The 19,320-nt window shown below is 45.3% G+C and overlaps 1 protein-coding gene across 9 annotated transcripts in view; it reads right to left on the bottom strand.

Annotated features, from left to right (window-relative positions):
* Window positions 1–10,308: 10,308 nt before the first annotated feature.
* Window positions 10,309–19,320, bottom strand: part of SNUPN (snurportin 1) — a 28,700-nt gene continuing 19,688 nt past the window's right edge. For all 9 annotated transcript variants that reach the window (XM_086363926.1, XM_086363925.1, XM_086363920.1 and 6 more), the window contains 6 exons: window positions 18,497–18,601; window positions 18,167–18,263; window positions 16,606–16,703; window positions 14,174–14,251; window positions 12,575–12,655; window positions 10,309–10,896 (listed from right to left, as the gene is read on the bottom strand). In XM_086363926.1, the coding sequence (XP_086220052.1) occupies window positions 10,573–10,896; window positions 12,575–12,655; window positions 14,174–14,251; window positions 16,606–16,703; window positions 18,167–18,263; window positions 18,497–18,601 (783 nt within the window). In that variant the 3' untranslated portion in view covers window positions 10,309–10,572. The remainder of the gene's footprint in view (window positions 10,897–12,574; window positions 12,656–14,173; window positions 14,252–16,605; window positions 16,704–18,166; window positions 18,264–18,496; window positions 18,602–19,320) is intronic.

The raw sequence follows: 19,320 nt of genomic DNA on the forward strand, positions 1-19,320 counted from the left end.
CAGGAAGGCAGGAGCCACATCTGTCTTGCTGGCCCTGGTACCCTCAGTGCCTAGAGCCTAGTACCTAGTAGGCAGGTCCTTCATGAATATGTGTTGAATGACTGAATCAATAAGACAGCCACCTTAACACTGAGAGCTCTGTCTTACCATTTTCTCCTGCCTTTTTAAATATTTGTTTGAGTCTAGGAATAGAAGTATTTCCAAAGCTGTGATTAGAATTTTGTAAAGTTTCCCCCATAATACCTTTACTTCTAAAATCTAAAGGTTCTCTTAAATATCGCTCCAAAATATCTACTGCCTATGAAAGACATGTGTAAAAGACAGATACAGATTAAGTAAGGCCAGGGACTACCCTGGCTGTCCAGTGGTTAAGATTTTGCCTTCCAATACAGGCAGTGTGGGTTCAATCCCTGGTCAGGGAGCTAAGATTCCACATGCCTTGAGACCAAAAAGCCAAAACATAGAACAGAAGCAATATTGTAACAAATTCAATAAAGATTTTAAAAATGGTCCACATCAAAAACATAAAAAAATAACAAGGTCATGCTGCTGCTGCTGCTGCTGCTAAGTCGCTTCAATCGTGTCCGACTCTGCACAACCCCATAGTCGGCTGCCCACTAGGCTCCCCTGTCCCTGGGATTCTCCAGGCAAGAACACTGGAGTGGGTTGCCATTTCCTTCTCCAATGCATGAAGGTGAAAAGAGAAAGTGAAGTTGCTCAGTCGTGTCTGACTCTTAGCGACCCCATGGACTACAGCCTACCAGGATCCTCTGTCCATGGGATTTTCCAGGCAAGAGTACTGGAGTGAGGTGCCATTGCCTTCTCTGAATAAGGTCATACTACTAACCAATATCTAGGGTAAAAATTTGTTCTCATTTATTCATAGGCCAAATCTATAATCACTAGGATGGCCAAAGTAAGGAAGGTGAAAAATCTTGTATAGATAACAGTTCCCCATTACCAAATACCTTAGGGCCTGGTATTTACCTATTGCTATTCTCTGCTTTTTTCTATTCTTTTCCTTTTTCTCTAAGCTAAAATATGATCTGTCTTCTTCATCACACAGTTTTCTTATCCAACACCCCTATCTACCACTCCCAGATCACGGATTTATCGGTTACTAGTCTATGTCGGATGAGATGGCTGGAAGGCATCATCAAGTCAATGGACATGAGTTTGAGTGAACTCTGGGAGTTGGTGATGTACAGGGAGGCCTGGTGTGCTGCAATTCATGGGGTCGCAAAGAGTCAGACACAACTGAGCGACTGAACTGAACTGAACTGAGTCTGTTACGTCTATACCTGATACCCATTGTCTAGAGTTTACCCAACAGTCTGAATTGTAATTATTTGCTTATTTGTCTGGTCTCCCCCACTAGACCATGAGTTCCTTGAAGGCACCATGAGTTCCTTGAGGGCACCATGAGTTCCTTGAGGGTTCCTTAATGTCTTACTCATTGCTGTCCCTTCAGAACCTGGCATAATATATAGTTCAGAGAAGCTGGTACTCAACCAAAGTTTGCTAAAAGAATGGACCCATCCTTTTTTGCAAACAAGGTCCATGCGTTCATGCTCAGTCGCTTCAATTGAATCAGAATCTTTGTGAGCCTATGTACTGAAGCCCATCAGGCTCCTCTGTCCATGGGATTCTCCAGGCAAGAATACTGGAGTGGGTTGCCATGCCCTCCTCCAGGGTATCTTCCCAACCCAGGGACTGAACCTGCGTTTCCTGCATCTTCTGCTTTGCAGGTGAGTTCTTTACCACTGAGCCACCAGGGAAGCCCTAAACAAGGTCCATTTCCTGTCAAAGAGTACCAAATAGGTTTGGTTACCTTGGATACTTAATTGCTCCTGGGAAAATATTCAATACAGGTGCAAGGTACCAATTAGTTACTTTACTCTTTGACTTACCTGTGTTAGTGGGGAGGCCAGAGAAGAATGCGTAAGGTCCATAGATAGATCTTTATTTGAGCCAGTTTCAACTTCCTTTTAAAAAGTTTTGTTAAAAGTTTTGTTAATGAGAAGCAGAACTGACAGATTTGAGTTCCATCGTTTATTTCCCAGACTGAGTGCAGAGAAAACCTGAAGGGCAAAAACAGAGGGAGAGACAGAAGACTTGAAAGACTGCCAACCCCCTCGGAGGGAGGAATGGAGGAAGTTTGCTAAAAATGTTGATGGTCTGTGCAAAGCCCCAGCCAGAAGAGCTCTCTAGGTTTCAAAATTTGCCTCTTCCAGTTCCACATTGTCCCTGAGGATGGGAAGTATGCTCCTGGGCTGGATCCAAAAGTGAGGCCTACCTCCCAGTTTCCAAGGCTGCCTCTGGGGTCATTTTTGTGCCTCATCAAAGCAGATTTTAAAAAATCAACTTTTCAAAATACTCACCATCTCGTGAAATGGATGTGAGAAACAAATGTACGCATCCTACTTTTGGGGACTCTGTCCCTTCCCTCAGTTATTTGCTGCCTGAGGCCATTCTCTTATGATTATTGGACTATAGTTGATTTATAATGTTGTGTTAGTTTCAGGTCTAAAGCAAAGTGAATCAGTGATACATATACATATATCCATTCTTTTTAGATTCTTTTCCAATATAGGCCATTACAGAGTATTGTAGTTTCCTGTGCTATACAGTAGGTCAGGAGTCCCCAGCCTTCTTGAGGAAAGGGACAGGTTTTGTGGAAGACAGTTTTTCCATGGACTAGGGGTGGGGGAGATGGTTTCGGCTTTACCCACTGCTCACCTCCTGTTGTGGAGCCTTGCTCTTAACAGGCCATGGACTGGTTAGTACCAGTCCTGCCTGGGGGTTGGGATCCCCTGCAGCAGTAGGTCCTGATTAATTATCTATTTTATATATATTAGTGTATATATTGGAGAAGGAAATGGCAACCCACTCCAGTGTTCTTGCCTGGAGAATCCTAGGGACGGGGGAGCCTGGTGGGCTGCCGTCTATGGGGTCACACAGAGTCGGACACGACTGAAACGACTTAGCAGCAGCAGCAGTGTATATATGTCAATCCCAATCTCTCAATGTACCTTCCCTCTACCCTCACCCCCTGGTAACCATAAATATATTTTCTACATCTGTAACTCTATTTGTGTTTTGTAGATAAGTTTATTTGCACTCTTTTTTTTTTTTTAGATTCCACCTATAAGTAATATCATATGATATTTGTCTTTTTCTGACTTACTTCACTCAGCCTGGCAATCTCTAGGTACATCCATGTTGCTGCAGATGGTATTATTTCATTTTCTCAGGCTGAGTAATATTCCATTGTATATACATGCCACATCTTTATCCATTACTCATCAGTGGACATTTAGGTTGCTTCCGTGTCCTGACTATTGTAAATAGCACTGCAGTGAACACTGGGGTACATGTATCTTTTTGAATTATGGCTTTCTCTATATACATGTCTAAGAGTAGGATTTCAGGACCATATGGTAGCTCTATTTTTAAGTCTTTAGGTTTGTCTTTTTTCCCCTTGTTTAATCATTTTGTTTTTTTTTAAATCTTATTGGAGTATAGTAGTATAGTTGCTTTACAATATTGTGTTAGTTTCTGCTCTACAGCAAAGTGAATTAGCCATACACATACACATATCCCCTCTTTGGGGGATTCCCTTCTCATTTAGGTCACCACAAAGCATTGAGCAGAGTTCCCTATGTTATACAGTAGGTTCTCATTAGTTATCTATTTTATACTTAGTATCAATAGTGTATATATATATATGTGTCAGTCAGTCCAAATCTCCCAATTCATCCTATCCACCCTTTCTCCCTTGCTATCCATGTTTGTTCTCTATGTCTGTGTCTCTATTTCTTCTTTGTAAATAAGATCATCTATACCATTTTTTTCATATTCCACATGTATTAATATATGGTATTTGTTTTTCTCTTTCTGACTTGCTTCACTGTGTTTGCCAGTCTCTATAAATGACCTAAATTCCATTCCTTTTTACGGCTGAGTAATATTCCATTATATACATGCACACATCTTTATTCATTCCTCTGTGATAGACATTTACATTGTTTCCATGTCCTCGCTATTGGAAATAGTGCTGCAATGTACATTGGGGTACATGTGTCTTCTTTTAAATATTTTTTTATTAGTTTTTGTTGCACTGGGTCTTTGTTGCTGCAGGCAGGCTTTTCCTAGTTGCAGAAGAGGGGCTACTCTCCATTGTAGCACACAAGCTTCTCATTGCTGTGGCTTCTTTTGATGTGGAGCACAGGCTCTAAGGTTTTTGAGCTTCAGTACTTTCAGCAACTGAGCTCAGTCATTGCGGCTCCCAGTCTCCAGAGCACAGGCAGCAGTTGTTCCAGGGCATGTGGGATCTTCCTGGACCAGGGATCAAACCCATGTCCCCTGCGTTGCCAGGTGGATTCTTAACCAGTAGACCACAAGCAAAGTCCAACATATATTTTTAAGCAAGCATGATCTTTTGTTTTATGCCTTCACATATGCAGGGCAGGAAAGATTGATAAGCTTTGAGCTTTTAGCCAGCGTATGACTGGTTCCTTTGGTAAGATGAGCTGATTTTTGAGTCCCACTTTGTCTTAGGCTTTTGTTATTATACTCAATCTTTACATCAAAAGAAGAACCAGATTAATTTTTAATTCTGTTTCCCCCTCCAAGTACTGAGAAGTTTGATCTTGGGCCCTGATTGATTGTGACTTACCTCCTGCTCCGTCTTCCCCGAAGAGTGTCTGCTATCTAATAACAAGGCAGACGTGAGGTGTAGAGGGGTCTGGGAGTGCTGGGAAGCTAGCAGTAGTGAAAGTGTATTAAGAACAGCCTCAGCAAGAATATACAGTGGAGAAAATACAGTCTCATCAATCCTCGGTGCTGGGAAAACTGGACAACTCCGTGGGAATGAATGAATTAGAACACTCCCTGACACCATGCACAAAAATAAACTCAGTTCAGTTCAGTCACTCAGTCATGTCCGACACTTCGTGACCCCATGGACTGCAGCATGCCAGGATTCCCTGTCCTTCACCAACTCCCGGAGCTTGCTCAAACTCATGTGCATTGAGTCAGTGATGCCATTCAACCATTTCAATAAACTCAAAATGGATTAAAGTCCTAAATGTAAGGCCAGATACTATAAAATTCTTAAAGGAAACCATAGGCAGAACACTTTCTTTTTTGACCCACCTCCTTGAGTAATAAAAATAAAAATAAACAAATGGGACCTAATTAAATTTTAAAACTTTTACACAGCAAAGGAAACCATCAACAACACAAAGAGACAGCCCTCAGGAGAAAATATTTGCAAATGAAGCAACTTACAAGGGATTAATCTGTAAAATATACAAACAGCTCTTGCAGCTCAATATCAAAAAAATGAACAACCCAATTTAAAAAAATGGGTGGAAGATCTACATAGACGTTTCTCCAAAGACATACAGATAGCTAAAAAGCGCATTAGGTGTTACCTCAAACCCATCAGAATGGCCATCATCAAAAAATCTACAAACAATAAATGCTGGGAAAAGTGTGCAGAAAAGGGAACCCTCCTATACTGTTGGTGGGAATATAAACTGGTACAGCCACTATGGAGGTTCCCTCAAAAACTAAAAATAGAACTACTCTCATGTGACCCAGCAATCCTACTACTGGGCATATATCCAGAGAGAATCATAATTCAAAAAGACACATTTGGGCTTCCCTGGTGGTCCAGTGGTTAAGACTCCACCTGCCAATGCAGCGGACATTCGATCCCTGGTCCAGGGAGATCCCACATGCCATGGAGCAACTAAGCCTGTGCACCACAAATGCTGACCTGTGCTCTAGAGCCTGGGAGCTGCAACTACTGAGCCCATGCTCTGCAACAAGAGAAGCCACCACAGAGAGAAGCCTGTGATCACAGTGAAGAGTAAGCCCCGACCACAACTAGAGAAAGCCCAAGCGCAACAATGAAGACTCAACGCAGCCTAAAATAAATTAAATACATATATAAGTGAAAGTCACTCAGTCATGTCCGACTGTTTGTGACCCCACGGACTATACACTTCATGGAACTGAATAATGGAGTGGGTAGCTGTTCCCTCCTGCAGGGGATCTTCCCAACCCAAGGATTGAATCCAGGTCTCCCACATTGCAGGTGGATTCTTTACCAGCTGAGCCACAAGGGACGCCCAAGAATACTGGAGTGGGTAGCCTCTCCCTTTTCCAGCGGATCTTCCTGACCCAGGAATCGAACTGGGGTCTCCTGCATTGCAGATGGATTCTTTACCAGCTGAGCTTTTTATTGATTTCTCTGTTAGAAAGGAAGTCTATAGCTGGGAAGGTCATTTCTTTCCCTCCTCCAAGGTATGCAGTGTGGTTTTTGTGGCTGACCTTTTTTTTGGCCACACCAGGTGGCAAGTGCAGGATCTTAGTTTCCCCCACCAGGGATCAAGGAACTTGCACCCTCTGCAGTAGGACTTAAACACTGGACTGCCCAGGATGTCCCCTTTTATGGCTCTCCTTTTAATCACATTCACGAGTTAAATACAGTTCTTATTCTTAGAAGTCTGTAGCATATCCAACCACCTGTTAGCAGCCTACACACCTCCTCTCAATCTTCTCCCCAGGGTCACTGCCCTGGGCATGAGAGAGGGGGGAGGGGTTCCCCTCCAGACTGCATTCTCATTCCAGCTCATCATTTCATTCACTCAGCAAACATTTATTGGTGCAAGTCATAGTGCCAGGCACCAGGCACTGAAAGATGAATAAAACCAAGTCCCTGACCTCAAAGTGCTTACCATCTAATAGAGGAAGCCTGTCATAAATAATTCAACCTTGCCCAAAGAGAGGCTGGAATGTCTTGACTAACAATAATGTCTTTGTTTGCATGGGTATCTTTTGCCTCACCAGATAATCCAGTAATGTGACATGTTATCAGCCAGACCTCAGGAGCGGCTGGAGAATGAGGTCGGCCAACCAGGTCTGTATGACCAAGTTCAATAACAAACTTTGAACACCAAGGTACAGGTGAGATTCTCTGGTTGGCAATATTCCATGAGTTTTGTCACACAATTACTAGGAAATTTAAAGCTGTCCATGATGCTACTGGGAGAAGACCAGTGGGCAAGATCCTTGTTCGGAAGTTTTCTGGACTCCACTCCATGCATTTCTTCCCTTGGTTGACTTAAATGTTTCATTTCACTGTGATAAACTGTAACTGGGAGTCAAACAGTTTTTGGTGAGTGTGCTGAATCCTTCTGGTGAATTATCAAATCAAAGGACAATCTTGGAGACTATCCTAACTTTGGGAAATAGATATGTAATGGAATGGGGAGGGCACAAAGACGAGAATGGCTAATTCCACCTGCAGAGGTAATGTTCCAAACAGGTATCTTGTCTATTCAACATGTAGATAGGTAGGGACTTCCCTGGTGGTCCAGTGGCTAAGACTTCATGTTCCCAACACAAGAGGCCTGGGTTTGATCCCTGGTCAGGGAACTAGACCCCACATGCCGCAACTAAAAGTTTGCATGCTACAACTCAAAAGATCCCGTGTGCTACAACTAAGACCTGGAGCAGCCAAAAACACAGATGGGTAGGTCTATTCATCAAGTGGATGAAATCAGAGCGAGGAGGGCTGGCTTGGGGGTTGGGGGGGAGAAGTATGAAACACGTGTTTGTACTAAACCATAAAGCAGCATGGCTAGAAAGGAGCAGTAAAAGCGGCAAGGTACTCCATGAGACGAGACAGACATACTAAGGCCAGGCCATGAAGAAACTCGCACAGCAGGCCAAGGAGCTTCACGTGTGCACTGCAGGCCATGGGGAGTCCTTGAAGTAACATGGTCAGATTTGCATTTTTACAAAGGGTCACTCTGCCAGTTGTTGTAACAGAGACTGATTAGAGCTGAGGGGGAGGTGGGGAAGACTGGTGGCAGGAAACCCAGGTGAGAGACGCTGGTAGTGCTGCAGCAGAGAAATGATGAAGACTTGAATTAAGGCCTGACTACTGACGAGTCACTCTCCCACTCATTTCAAACTCGGCTTGTCCCAAACTAAGCTCATTATCCTTCAGCCCCGGAGTCCCTCCCAGTCATGTTCTTCCTGAAATGCTTGTCCTTGTTAATAGCATTTAGGCACCCAAGTTAGGAACTTAAGAATCATTCTGATGATTCCTGTCCATTTCTTTTTTTTTTTCTTAATGTCTTTATGCATAATTTATGGCAAGACAATTACTCAGTCCTCCTTTTTCACAGATTTGGTATTTGTAAATTTGCCTACTTGCCAAAACCGGAAACCTCCCAAATCAACACTTCACACTTTTTACACTCATTCACATTTTGTCGTTGTTGGACATGACTCGGTCATGTCCGACTATTTTGCGACCCCATGGACTGTAGCACGCCAGGCTCCTCTGTCCATGGGATTTCCCAGGCAAGAATACTGGAGTGGGTTGCCATTTCCTCCTCCTCCTGTCCATTTCTTTCATTTCACAGCTAGCGAGTCACCATGTCCTTAAGTCCCACCTCTCTCTTCTCCATTTCCTCTACAATCTAAATTTGGAGTTAACGTTAAAATAAGTAGTATCCAATCACAGAAACTGACAACACAACCGTCTTTGAAATGGGTGGCAGGGGGTGATTTCATAATTCACAGAGAAATATGACCAGGAGACACATTCTATTCAGTGATTGATAAATCATACTGGCTCATTTAAAAATATGAGGGCATACCCCTGAGAAACATCCTTCAAGGTACCATTTAACAGTATCAAGTTGTATGTGGTGATGTTTGGCTACGTTCTTTGATTCCTGCATCTGTCCCCAGAGAGCATTCTTTGAGGGAAGTAGTCCTTCCAGACCCGATTATTTTTGGGCAGAGCCTGGTCAAGTCTCTACTGATACTGGCATGCACAGCTCCTGAAATGATACAGTTGGCTGCTGAGAGCACAAACTAGAGCATTCAGAAGATCATTAAACAGAGACTAAACCTCTAAGCAGCCTACAACATGCTTTTTGGCAAGGGGAACACGATGTTCCTATTACAGAACTGACCTAAATTCAGGAAGCAGCTTACTGATGTAGGCACGCTTAAATCTGCGGCCAGCTGGGTCATTACTGGGTAGGGAAGGGGGTTTCTTCCTTCTCCAATTTTACAGTGTCAGCCTGAGTGGCCCTCTAAGAGCCCAACACTGAGGCTAGTTCCAATGGGGTGCTGAATTTGTATAATTAGGCTCTGCTTAACCACAGCTTCTGCCCAGATCCGTTCCCAGAATTGATCAACACAAAGAAACAACTGCATGTCAGACAAGATCTGACCTGGATCCCTCTGAACATTTCTCCGCAGGATACTAGTACACTGGAGTGGAATAGTGAAGACCTTTTGTCTACTAAGAGAAGTCCTAGAAGAGTGGAAAGCAGTATGGGAAGCAGATTGAGGCCATGGGAAATGGGACACATTTCCTGAACAAAGAGCAGAAACTAACTGGTTGGTGTTAGAGGCCGCCTTCCACCCCCGCAGCTGCCACAGAGCTCTCGTCCACAAATCTGAGTGGATGCCGCCTGCACAAAGCGCTTCATCAGCTCTCTTTCATCCATGATATAAAATCCAAAACCTCTGTATAACACACCTTACACACACAGGCCACTTAGGGTCAGGGCCATCTCTTTCCAGCCTCCTTTCCCACAGCTTCCCAGCCCCACTTCACCCTCGAGCCATGCTGAACCAACTTCAGGCCCCAGAGCAAGTCCTGCTCAGCTCTGGAGGGATGCAACTGCATCAACTCCTGCTTCTGTGAGAAACTCCCCCCTCCTTGTCCACAGAGCACATTTCTGTCCCTCCTGAGTCTCAGCCCAGCTCTGAAACCTCCCTCTGCTCCTCCCACTCTCCCCCGCCTCCCTTTCTGCACTAAAGCCATCATCCCACCATCTAGATGCTGGTGAGTTTATTTCCTCACTGGATCCTGAGCTCAAGGGCAGGGATGAAATCCTATTCCACACCACAGCCCACTCTACACCCCTGGACCTAGCACAAGGCTTATTTTCTGGAAGATGTTCAAATGTTGGTAGAAGCAGTGAATGAACTCTATTTGCATTTTATCTCTGGCTGTGTCGAAACCAGAGAAAATCACACTTGTCTTCTCAGAAGAGGGAACATATTCAAATACCAAGAACTGCAGTTCCTGGTAAGACCTTTTAGAAAATGACGTTACCAACAGCAGCAACTAGAAACTCAGCAGAATGCTTAAGCGCTAAACAGTGAAATGGGCCAACACTTGACAGTCATGGTTTGGGTAGCCTGAAGGAGTGGAGGTGGGGGAGATTCCTGACAGTCTAAAGTTTAAGAACCACAAATAACTTCTTAAGAATGACATATATTTACACTGTGGATCTGTGATACATTTTCACAGGAGTTGCTGCTCAAATCCGAGGACCACTCAATGTGGGAACCCTCCCTACTGTTAAAGCCAGCATTTCAGATAGTAGACAAGCTCTTCCCAGCTGGAATGGCTTCGGAAGGTCTGCCCTAAAATGAAGTCACTTTGTTCTTGTGACTGTCCACCTCCCCAGCCTTCCTCTGAGCCAACCACCATCCTGTGGCTCCCAGAGGAGGCTGCCCTGCCTAGTTCTCCATGAGGCTCTCCGGGTGGTTGGGGCTCTGGGGAGGGCTCTTCAGCTTGGGGGTAGACAGGTGCTCCAACTCATAGTGTCCATTCTCAGAGACCCTGGGTGTGAGCTTCCCCATTATGCCCTCCTTCTTGCTCTTCTTGTGCTCAATAATCTGCTGGAGCTGGTAGCCAGCATATTCTGGCTTGGTAGTCAGTGGGCAGGCTGGCACAGCTACGCCAAGAACATCTGACACCATGTAGGGGCGCAGCCAGCCCACCAGAGGAGTGCTTCCAGGGCTGTAGTGGGTCTGCTTGTGGTAGAAGAGAAGCCCATCCACCTACAAGAGAGGAAACCTGGGATGAGAAGGGACTCTGGGGCTCATGTCTCCAGGAGAGCTATGTACACTGCGGCCGTCCCTATGGTCCAGTTCTTTCTTCCTGGGTCACTGCCGGATGACAGAGAGTCCTCATTCTCAGACATGCATCTCTCTAAATGAAGAAATGGCCTAGAAAACGAAATTCTAATATACAGAAACATACACAGTACTTTCCCGTTCACAGGGTGCTTTCCTACCCACTATTTCACCCTCTTGAAGTGCGTGTTAGTCACTCAGTTGTGTCCGACTCTTTGCGACCCTATGGACTATAGCCCACCAGGCTCCTCTGTCCATGGAATGTTCCAGGCAAGAATACTGGAGTGGGTAGCCATTCCCTTCTCCAAGGGATCTTCCAGACCCAGGGATGGAATCTGTCTCCTGCACTGCAGGCAGATTTTTTACCGTCTGAGCCACCAGGAAAGCCCCATTTCACTCTCTTACCCACCATGAAAGTGTCTGAGAGTTGGGGCTGCTCCAGCTCCAGGAGTTCTGGGGCATCCCCCAAACACACTGAGGATGAAGGAGAAATCCACCTTGAGCCCAGGTCTTCTCTCCTCTGATTCCATGTACTTCCTACCACCTGGAGGTCCCAGGAGTGGGGGATGTGCTCCATGCAGGGAACAAAGCAGGGAAACTAGACAAGCCCCTCCAAGATGCCAGACTGCTGAGTGCAAGGGAAGCAGCGGTCAAGCAGCCAGCATTTCTGGCTGCCTGAACCTCCCCCTAAATTGTTTGAATGCTACATTCTGGGAAACTCAGTTTTTCTCAACGGGAAGACCTCCCACAGTTCCATATTTTCTTTTCTGTGATTCAGTGACTCATCTCTAAAAAGCATTTATTGTCACTGGGGCATAAGGGTTATAAATAAAGATGGTGTTCTTACCACCTTCTTAATTGACTCCCAGAAATGAAGGCAGCTCAGCCTTTGCTATTTCCTTATTCGGGAAGCTGTGATCCTTTTAGCAAAATTATATTCAGTTCAAGCAAATACTTGTGGGTGACTAGGCAGTATTTTAAAGGGTACGATGGGCAAAGGAAGTCTGTGTAGAGGGTACAGGCAGATTCTGAGGAGGACAAAAGGCCCCAGGGCTGAGCAGACCCTGAGGACCTGAGACTCTGAGTTGAGCACTAAAACCCTGGAGGTCCTAGGCAACCTGGGACAAGTCAGTCACTCTGCTGCCCTGCCACTGCTCAGCATGCACTGCCATCCCTGGGGACCATCTGCTGGTGGGAGGAAGGAAGGATTAGGAGTTCAAAGCCCTGTAGTCTGTCGGCCACAGAAGCGCCTTTACATCACAATCAGCAGTGGCAGTCAAACATGGGGCTGATTCTCACGCTTATAGCACAGAGGACACAAGGACCCAGCAATGGAGCCCTCACCTCTCTCTGGGCCTCAGTTTCTCCATCTGTAAAATGAGGGAGTGAGATGAGCTTTCCTTTCAGGGCCCTTCCAGCTCTGGCCATCTGACTTACCTGACTCTGAAGGGTCACGAGCACATCCTTTCCCAAGAGTCAGCTTTCAGCCCTTTTTCTGATGCTTTGACACAGCAAAGTCAGAGGCACTCTTAAGACTCCATGTAGCTGAGTTTCCCTGTGTCCCACAACCACATCAGAGCAATAAAGACAATGGTTTTGTTACCTCAAAAGGGAAGTCCATAGATAGCACCTTACACAGGCTCTCAGGGGTACAAGGGAAATTCTTCAGTCCCACAAATTTAAACTGAAACATAAATTAGAACAAATAATTATTATATGTTACAAACAATACTGGTTTCAGCAGTTGAAGACCTAAAAATATATCAAAGAAGAAAATTTTCAATCTCAGCCTAACCGGCCCCCTCTACCTGTCCTCTGAATTACTAGGCATAGAATTCTCAACCTTGTTTTTTACAGGAGAACCATCTGGGAAACTCTTAAAAATTACTGATGCCCAGGCCTCCCCCTGAAATTCTGAGTGAACTGCTCTGGGGTGGGACCCAAGCATTTTTGTTTTTTAAGCTCTCCAGTTGATTTTAACATATGGTCAAGACTGAACCACCAGGTTCTAGGTGTGGGGATTCTGTTATTCTCCCAACCTTATGACCGCTACCCCAAACGAAGTGCTGGTGAAATGCCACAACAGCAAAAAATTTTATACTAAAGCAACATAACAAAGTGATGAGGATTATGACAACCTCTCAGTCAGATTGCTTGGGTCTGAAGTGCACCTCTGTCCATCATTTAATCTCCATATGCCTCCATTTTCCTGTCTATAAAAAGGGATAATAAAAGCATCTACTGCACAGGGTTGTCAGGCAGACTCAGCGAGACAGTACACGCAGAGCACACAGACCAGCGTCTCAGAGGAAGCAGCGCCCGTGTTCTTTCTGGGCCTTATTGACAATGTCACTGAAGTACTGGCTCCATTTAATGTCCTGTAACTGGCTATCTAGTTGCCTTTAAAAATGCTGTAAGCAACCCAAGCAAATGCCAGTCTATAGAGCTTAACAAATAAAACGCAATGAAAATAGCCGTCCTGTGTTTAATCCCTGAAGGAACAGCAAAGACACTTGGGCTATCATCCTGGACCGTGGGACCTTGGGGAAGGCAGCACCCTCTCTCTGAGCCTGCATCCTCATCTATAAAAAGAGGGAACTCACTAGATGAGGTCACTCTTAGCTCAGATATAAAAGCAGGGGTTCTCAAAGTGTGGTCCATGGACCAGCAGTATCAATTTCACTGGGAAACTTGTTAGAAATGCACTCTCAGGCTTTACCCCAGACCTACTGAATCAGAAACTCTGGGGGTGAAGCCCAGGAGCTTGAATTTCAACAAGCCTCCAGTGGCTATGGATGCAACCTATAGTTTGAGAACCACCGTACTAGCATCCTAAATAGCATTATTAATAAAAGAAGGTATTAGCATTTTCTATCAACTGCTATTTATTGAGTGCTCACTAGAAAGACTTGCACATTTACATCATTTGGTTCACAGAACAGCTCTGTAAGGTAGGTGTTATTAACCCTGTTAAACAGATGAAGAAATGAAAGCCAAGTGAAGATATTAACTTAACCAAATAATTGTTAAAAGCCAAAACTGGAATCTGGATAACTATTAAGTCCATACTTTTCCCACTATGCCATGCTGCCTCAAAAAGACAAAATAAAGATAATTTTATCCATAATGATTGAATTCAGACAACAGAGCACTCCAAACTGATCCCCAGAACGAACTCTGCAGTCCTAGCACCAGGCCTTACTGGATTGCGCTTGGTTTTCTCTCCCAGTCCTTCTTCTTCTGGTAACTTTGAATGCAACCAGTAGAATCGGAAATCAGTCTGCCAAAGAGACAGGGAAAGATGAAATAAGGCTCACTGTTTCATGAACAAAATATTGTTTTATGAACAAAAACACCCCATTCTAAAAATCTGCTTGAGGGTCAAAAGGCACAGATGTCGTTGTAAGATAAATAAGTGCTAGACACTGAAAGCGCAACACGGTGACTACGGTCAGCTTTGCCGCCTGGTATACGTGACAGCTGTTGCGAGTTGTTGATCCTAAGAGTTCTCATGGCAAGGAAAAAAAAGTATTTTTTCGTATTTTTTTTGGTATCTATATGAGATGATGGGTGTTAACTTACTGTACCATCTATGTAAGTCAAATCATTGTGCTGTGCACCTTGAACTTACACAGTGCTGTATGTCAGTTACACTTCAATGAAACTGTGAAAAATAGTCACCTGATGGATGAAAACCTAAGCCCTCCTCTCATTACCCTCAATTCTGTTAAACACTGCTTTAAGGTCAGGAAGATGTCATAAAATCTTTGGATATATTTTCCTTAAATCCAACAGGATTATTAATAGCAGTAATGCCAATATTTATCAGTGAAGGCCTACTATGTCTCAGGCTCCATACTAAGGACCTTACGCACATAATCGTATTAATCATCAACCATCCTCTCCAAGTTGTATCATGACTATCTCCATTTTATGGGTGAGGACTCAGGCTCAGAGAGATTGTGTCACTCACCCGGGTGCACACAGCATTACCACAGGCCCAGGACTCTGCAACTCCAGAGCACACTGTGTTAACCTCTGTCTTACTTTACCTGAGGGTTAGAAACGACTTTGTAGTTGTAACTTCTCATAAACTACTACTTCTGATACATACCCTTCTGATGATATTTAGGGGCTTTTCTTTTTCTTTTCAAATTTCCAAAACCAAAAAAATAAATAAATAAATAACCCACAGTCTTTTTTCTTTATATTATCAAAATATAGGTGGCTTTAGTTACCAAATGTGTAGGCTGTGAATGTATGTTACGACATCCTTCAACAGAATTAAAGAAAAATAGATCCTGGATTGAATTTGTGAATTCTGAGTTTGGGGCTTGGCTCTGTGTTTGGGCAAGGTACTTAACATCTGTGGCTCTCAGCTTTCATATCTAAACGATCAGGAGTAAAAACAATAGTACATACTTATCTTTTAGAGTTGTTGTAAGGGATTCAGTGAGATCATGCTCACAAAGTGCTTAGCGATGCAGGTCTTGGCTATTATTTTTTGAATTAGATGCATGTTAAAATTCTGAACTACCACCATCTGGCATGATTTGGAAACCTAGGTTGGGGTAATGGCTATGGAAAGAAGCAGCCTATGGTGATAACCTGTGATTCGCATGCTTGGGCCTCTGTGAGGATCACCTGGAGGCTTATTAAAACATAAGCCCCATGCCCATAATTTCTGATTCAAGAGGTTGAAGAATCTGCATTTTGAACAACTTTCTGAGGCCACACATTGAGAACTACAATGATAAACTATTAACAGCTGAGAGGGAGCATTAAAAACCCACTACTATAAAACTGGACAGAGCTTGCCAGGTGGCTCAGGGGGTAAAGAAGCCACCTGCCAATGCAGGAGATGTGGGTACAATCCCTGAGTTGGGAAGGTCCCCTGGAGTAGGAAGTGGCAACCCACTCCAGTATGCTTGCCTGGAAAATTCCAAAGAAGCCTGAAGCTGGTCATTGCACAGAGCTGGACATGACTTAGTGACTAAACAACAACAAACAAAACCGGGACAAGGACAGGGAGCACGGGGGAAGAGACAGACCCTGTGGGGAGACCTGGCCTCTCTCTCGATGACTGCTTGTCACTTGTAAGTATCACCAATCTGAGAAAAATGTTGTGGGAAGCTGAAACTTGAGGGGAGAATATTGGGGGGGGTGGCCATCATACTAAGGAGGCCTTGACATTCAGGGTCAGGATGTGGCTGGCAAGGAGCAGAGGTGGCAGAAGTCTACCTGGTGCTGCTTACCACTGCACCTTCTCTCCTGGTGCCGCCTGCACGAGGCAGCATCCCCGCCACCTGCAGTCTTCCCTGCCAGCAAGCCTCCCACACTCTGGAGAGAGGGGTGGCTACAGCTTCCACGAAGCCCCAGCCTATCCCTCCGCTCTGTTTCTCCTTCCTCCCCTAGAGAATGGCTATGCTTCCCTTAGTTCCTCCTACCTCTTTTTAGAAATGAAGCTAATTTAAAACACACTCAAAGATGCAAGGAACATTAGGTGATGTTCTTGATATACCACATCCTGTGAACACCAAGAAGCTGGTCACGGACTAAACCCACGTGCTGAGCCACTTTCCTGGGAAAAGAGGAGAAAGCAGGAGAAGACATGAGGCGAGCGTCAGTCCTCACCTGGCAGTCATAAAACGGGTGTCCCCGCCAGCACATCACGTCCAGAACGTAGTAGGTTTGGTTCACCTCACTGTAAATGCAGTCCAGAATGGTGTAGTCTGTGGGCAGAAAGTCAGTACAGGGTTCCCATCAGGGCTCCCTCCACCATAATCTAGGGAGCCCCATCTTCGGGGCTTGGGAACCACATCCAACAACCCTCAGTGATCCCAGGAAGGCCCAGCACTAAGGGACAAAGTCTTCACAGCCTTTTCTGGCCGCCTGGTATAGCCCAAAGGTGGCCTGAGGTGTGTGAGTATAGGAGGGGTCAAGGCCATGCCACATGGGATCTCTGAACCTTTAGGTAAGGTTTAAGAGAAGCTCAAGTTTGAAGGCAAGTAACCTTCCATTTTAGTTGACGATTACTTTTGAGTTCCCATCATAGGTACTGCGTTCTGTGGGGAGTATTAACTGTAAGTCCTCCCTGCCTTTAGGGAAGTTATAGTCCAGTTAAGGAGATAAAGTGATCGAAGAGGAGAAAACCCAGCGCTGCAATGTGTAGCCCAAACCAAGATAAACGAGAGTTCCAGGAAAAGGGGACTGGAACATCAGGACATGCTTCACGAACAAATAGGATACAAATAGTCTGGTGGGATCAGAGGACTGAAATAACAGGGCGGGGGGCAGGGGAGGGCCCATTTCAGGCCAGAGTGAAAAAAAAAAAACAACGGAGGGATCTGGGCTCAGGACAGAGGACAGCAGGAAGCACTAAGGGAGCCTGAGCCGGTAGAGACAAGAGAACTGTGTAGGCCCAGCTCTGCCAACTCCTCGCTGAATGACCGCAGGCAAGTTATTTAACCTTTAGTCTCCTTGCCTGGGCCCAGGTGGGAGGGAGAAGCTAAGATGAGGACAAAGATAAAGGAGAAAAGGGAATTTGGCAGGAAGCCCCAGAAACAGCTTACTGTATGTTACACTTGGTCTTCTGAGGGACCTTTCCCCAGAAAATCACACCTGTCACCTTGTGACGAAGTCCATGGGAAAGTGCTGCTGCTGCTGCTGCTGCTGCTGCGTCGCTTCAGTCGTGTCCGACTCTGTGCGACCCCATGGACGGCAGCCCACCAGGTCCCCCGTCCCTGGGATTCTCCAGGCAAGAACACTGGAGTGGGTTGCCATTTCCCTCTCCGTGGGAAAGGTACACTGACTTTAATTCAGTTAAGTTAAAAGTGAAAGGGAAGTCGCTTAGTCGTGTCCAACTCTAGCGACCTCATGGACTGCAGCCCACCAGGCTCCTCCATCCATGGGATTTTCCGGGCAAAAGTACTGGAGTGGGGTGCCATTGCCTTCTCTGTGGGAAAGGTACACTGACTTTAATTCAGGGGTTTAATTCAGCAGGCCTCACAAGTGGCAACTATTCTGCAACTGAGGCGGCCTGACCTTGAAGGAGAGCCCAGTGGGCAGAACAGTATCTTTGTACAGTTCCAAAGGTGTTCTTTCAAAGTGGGTCTTTAAAACAACTAGGCAAGTAACCGAGCACTGTCTCTTACTGATTATAAAACTTAAAAAACAGACAACTTTACGTAGGCACCTTTCTCTGTTGTTGAGTTTCGCCTGTTGCCTCCTGGCAGAAGGGAAGGAAACGTGTTGACACAGTAGCCACTCTTGGTGTAGGCACTGGTAAGACCCTGTGGGGAAAGGCAGTTACATCAGGCATCAAGGTCTCCTCCCCTTTTTGTTTCCACACTCTGCACAGGTGCCATCCGTCCAAGGATGGCTCTCACCAAATCCCTCCCGCAGGAAAGCGTTTCAATCCCTGGGCGGGCACAGCTGCCTGACAGATAAGGAACACAGAGCGTGCAGAGAACCCCTCAAGTTGCAGGCCAGGCACGCTGGCACACGCGTGGGAGCGGCTACTCACCTGGGAAGCCACGATAAGGGATCTTTTTCCAACAGGGCACACGACCACAATCCATTCCTGCCCCAAATCTGAAGGGACGTCAATTAACCACTCTGACAGCATTAACTGGGAACACAAAAAATGGTGTTGAAAGTGAACGAGGCTGATGATCCGAGTAGAGAATGGACTTGTGGTGAGAATGGCGAAAGGTGAAGACGGGATGAACTGAGAGCCAGCGCTGACACACACACTATCGTGTGTAAAAGAGACAGTGGTGGGAAGCCGCCATGAATATTTAACACGGGAGCCCCACCTGGCGCTGTGATGATCCAAAGGTGTGGGATGGGGGTAGGAGGGAGGCTCAAGAGGGAGGGTGGCGATATATATATAATTATGACGATTCGAGTTGTTGTATGGCAGAAACCAACACAACATTGTAAAGCAATTTCCCACAAATTAAAAAAACAAACAAACAAAAAACTGTCAACAGGAGTGTGCTGCTCCTGTGTTTACAGTGACAAAGAATTTATGTCCTGGGACTTCCCTGCTGGTTCAGTGGCTAAGACTTCTCCTTCCCAATGCAAGAGGTCCAGGTTCAATCCCTGGTTAGGGAAGATCCCACAAGATGGATGCAACTAAAGATCCTGCCTGACAACTAAGAACTCGATGCAGCAAATAAATAAATATTAAAAGGAAAAGAAATATATATATATGGCTTCCCTGGTGGCTCAGATGGTAAAGAATCTGCTGCAAGGCAGGAGACCCAGGTTCAATTGCTGGGTCAGAAAGATCCCCTGGAACAGGAAATGGCAACCTGCTCCAGTATCCTTGCCTGGAGAACTCCA

Source organism: Bos grunniens, chromosome 21 (genome assembly GCF_055505025.1).
Source record: "Bos grunniens cultivar Pamir isolate PY7600 chromosome 21, Bosgru_T2T1.0, whole genome shotgun sequence".
Lineage (NCBI taxonomy): Eukaryota > Metazoa > Chordata > Mammalia > Artiodactyla > Bovidae > Bos > Bos grunniens.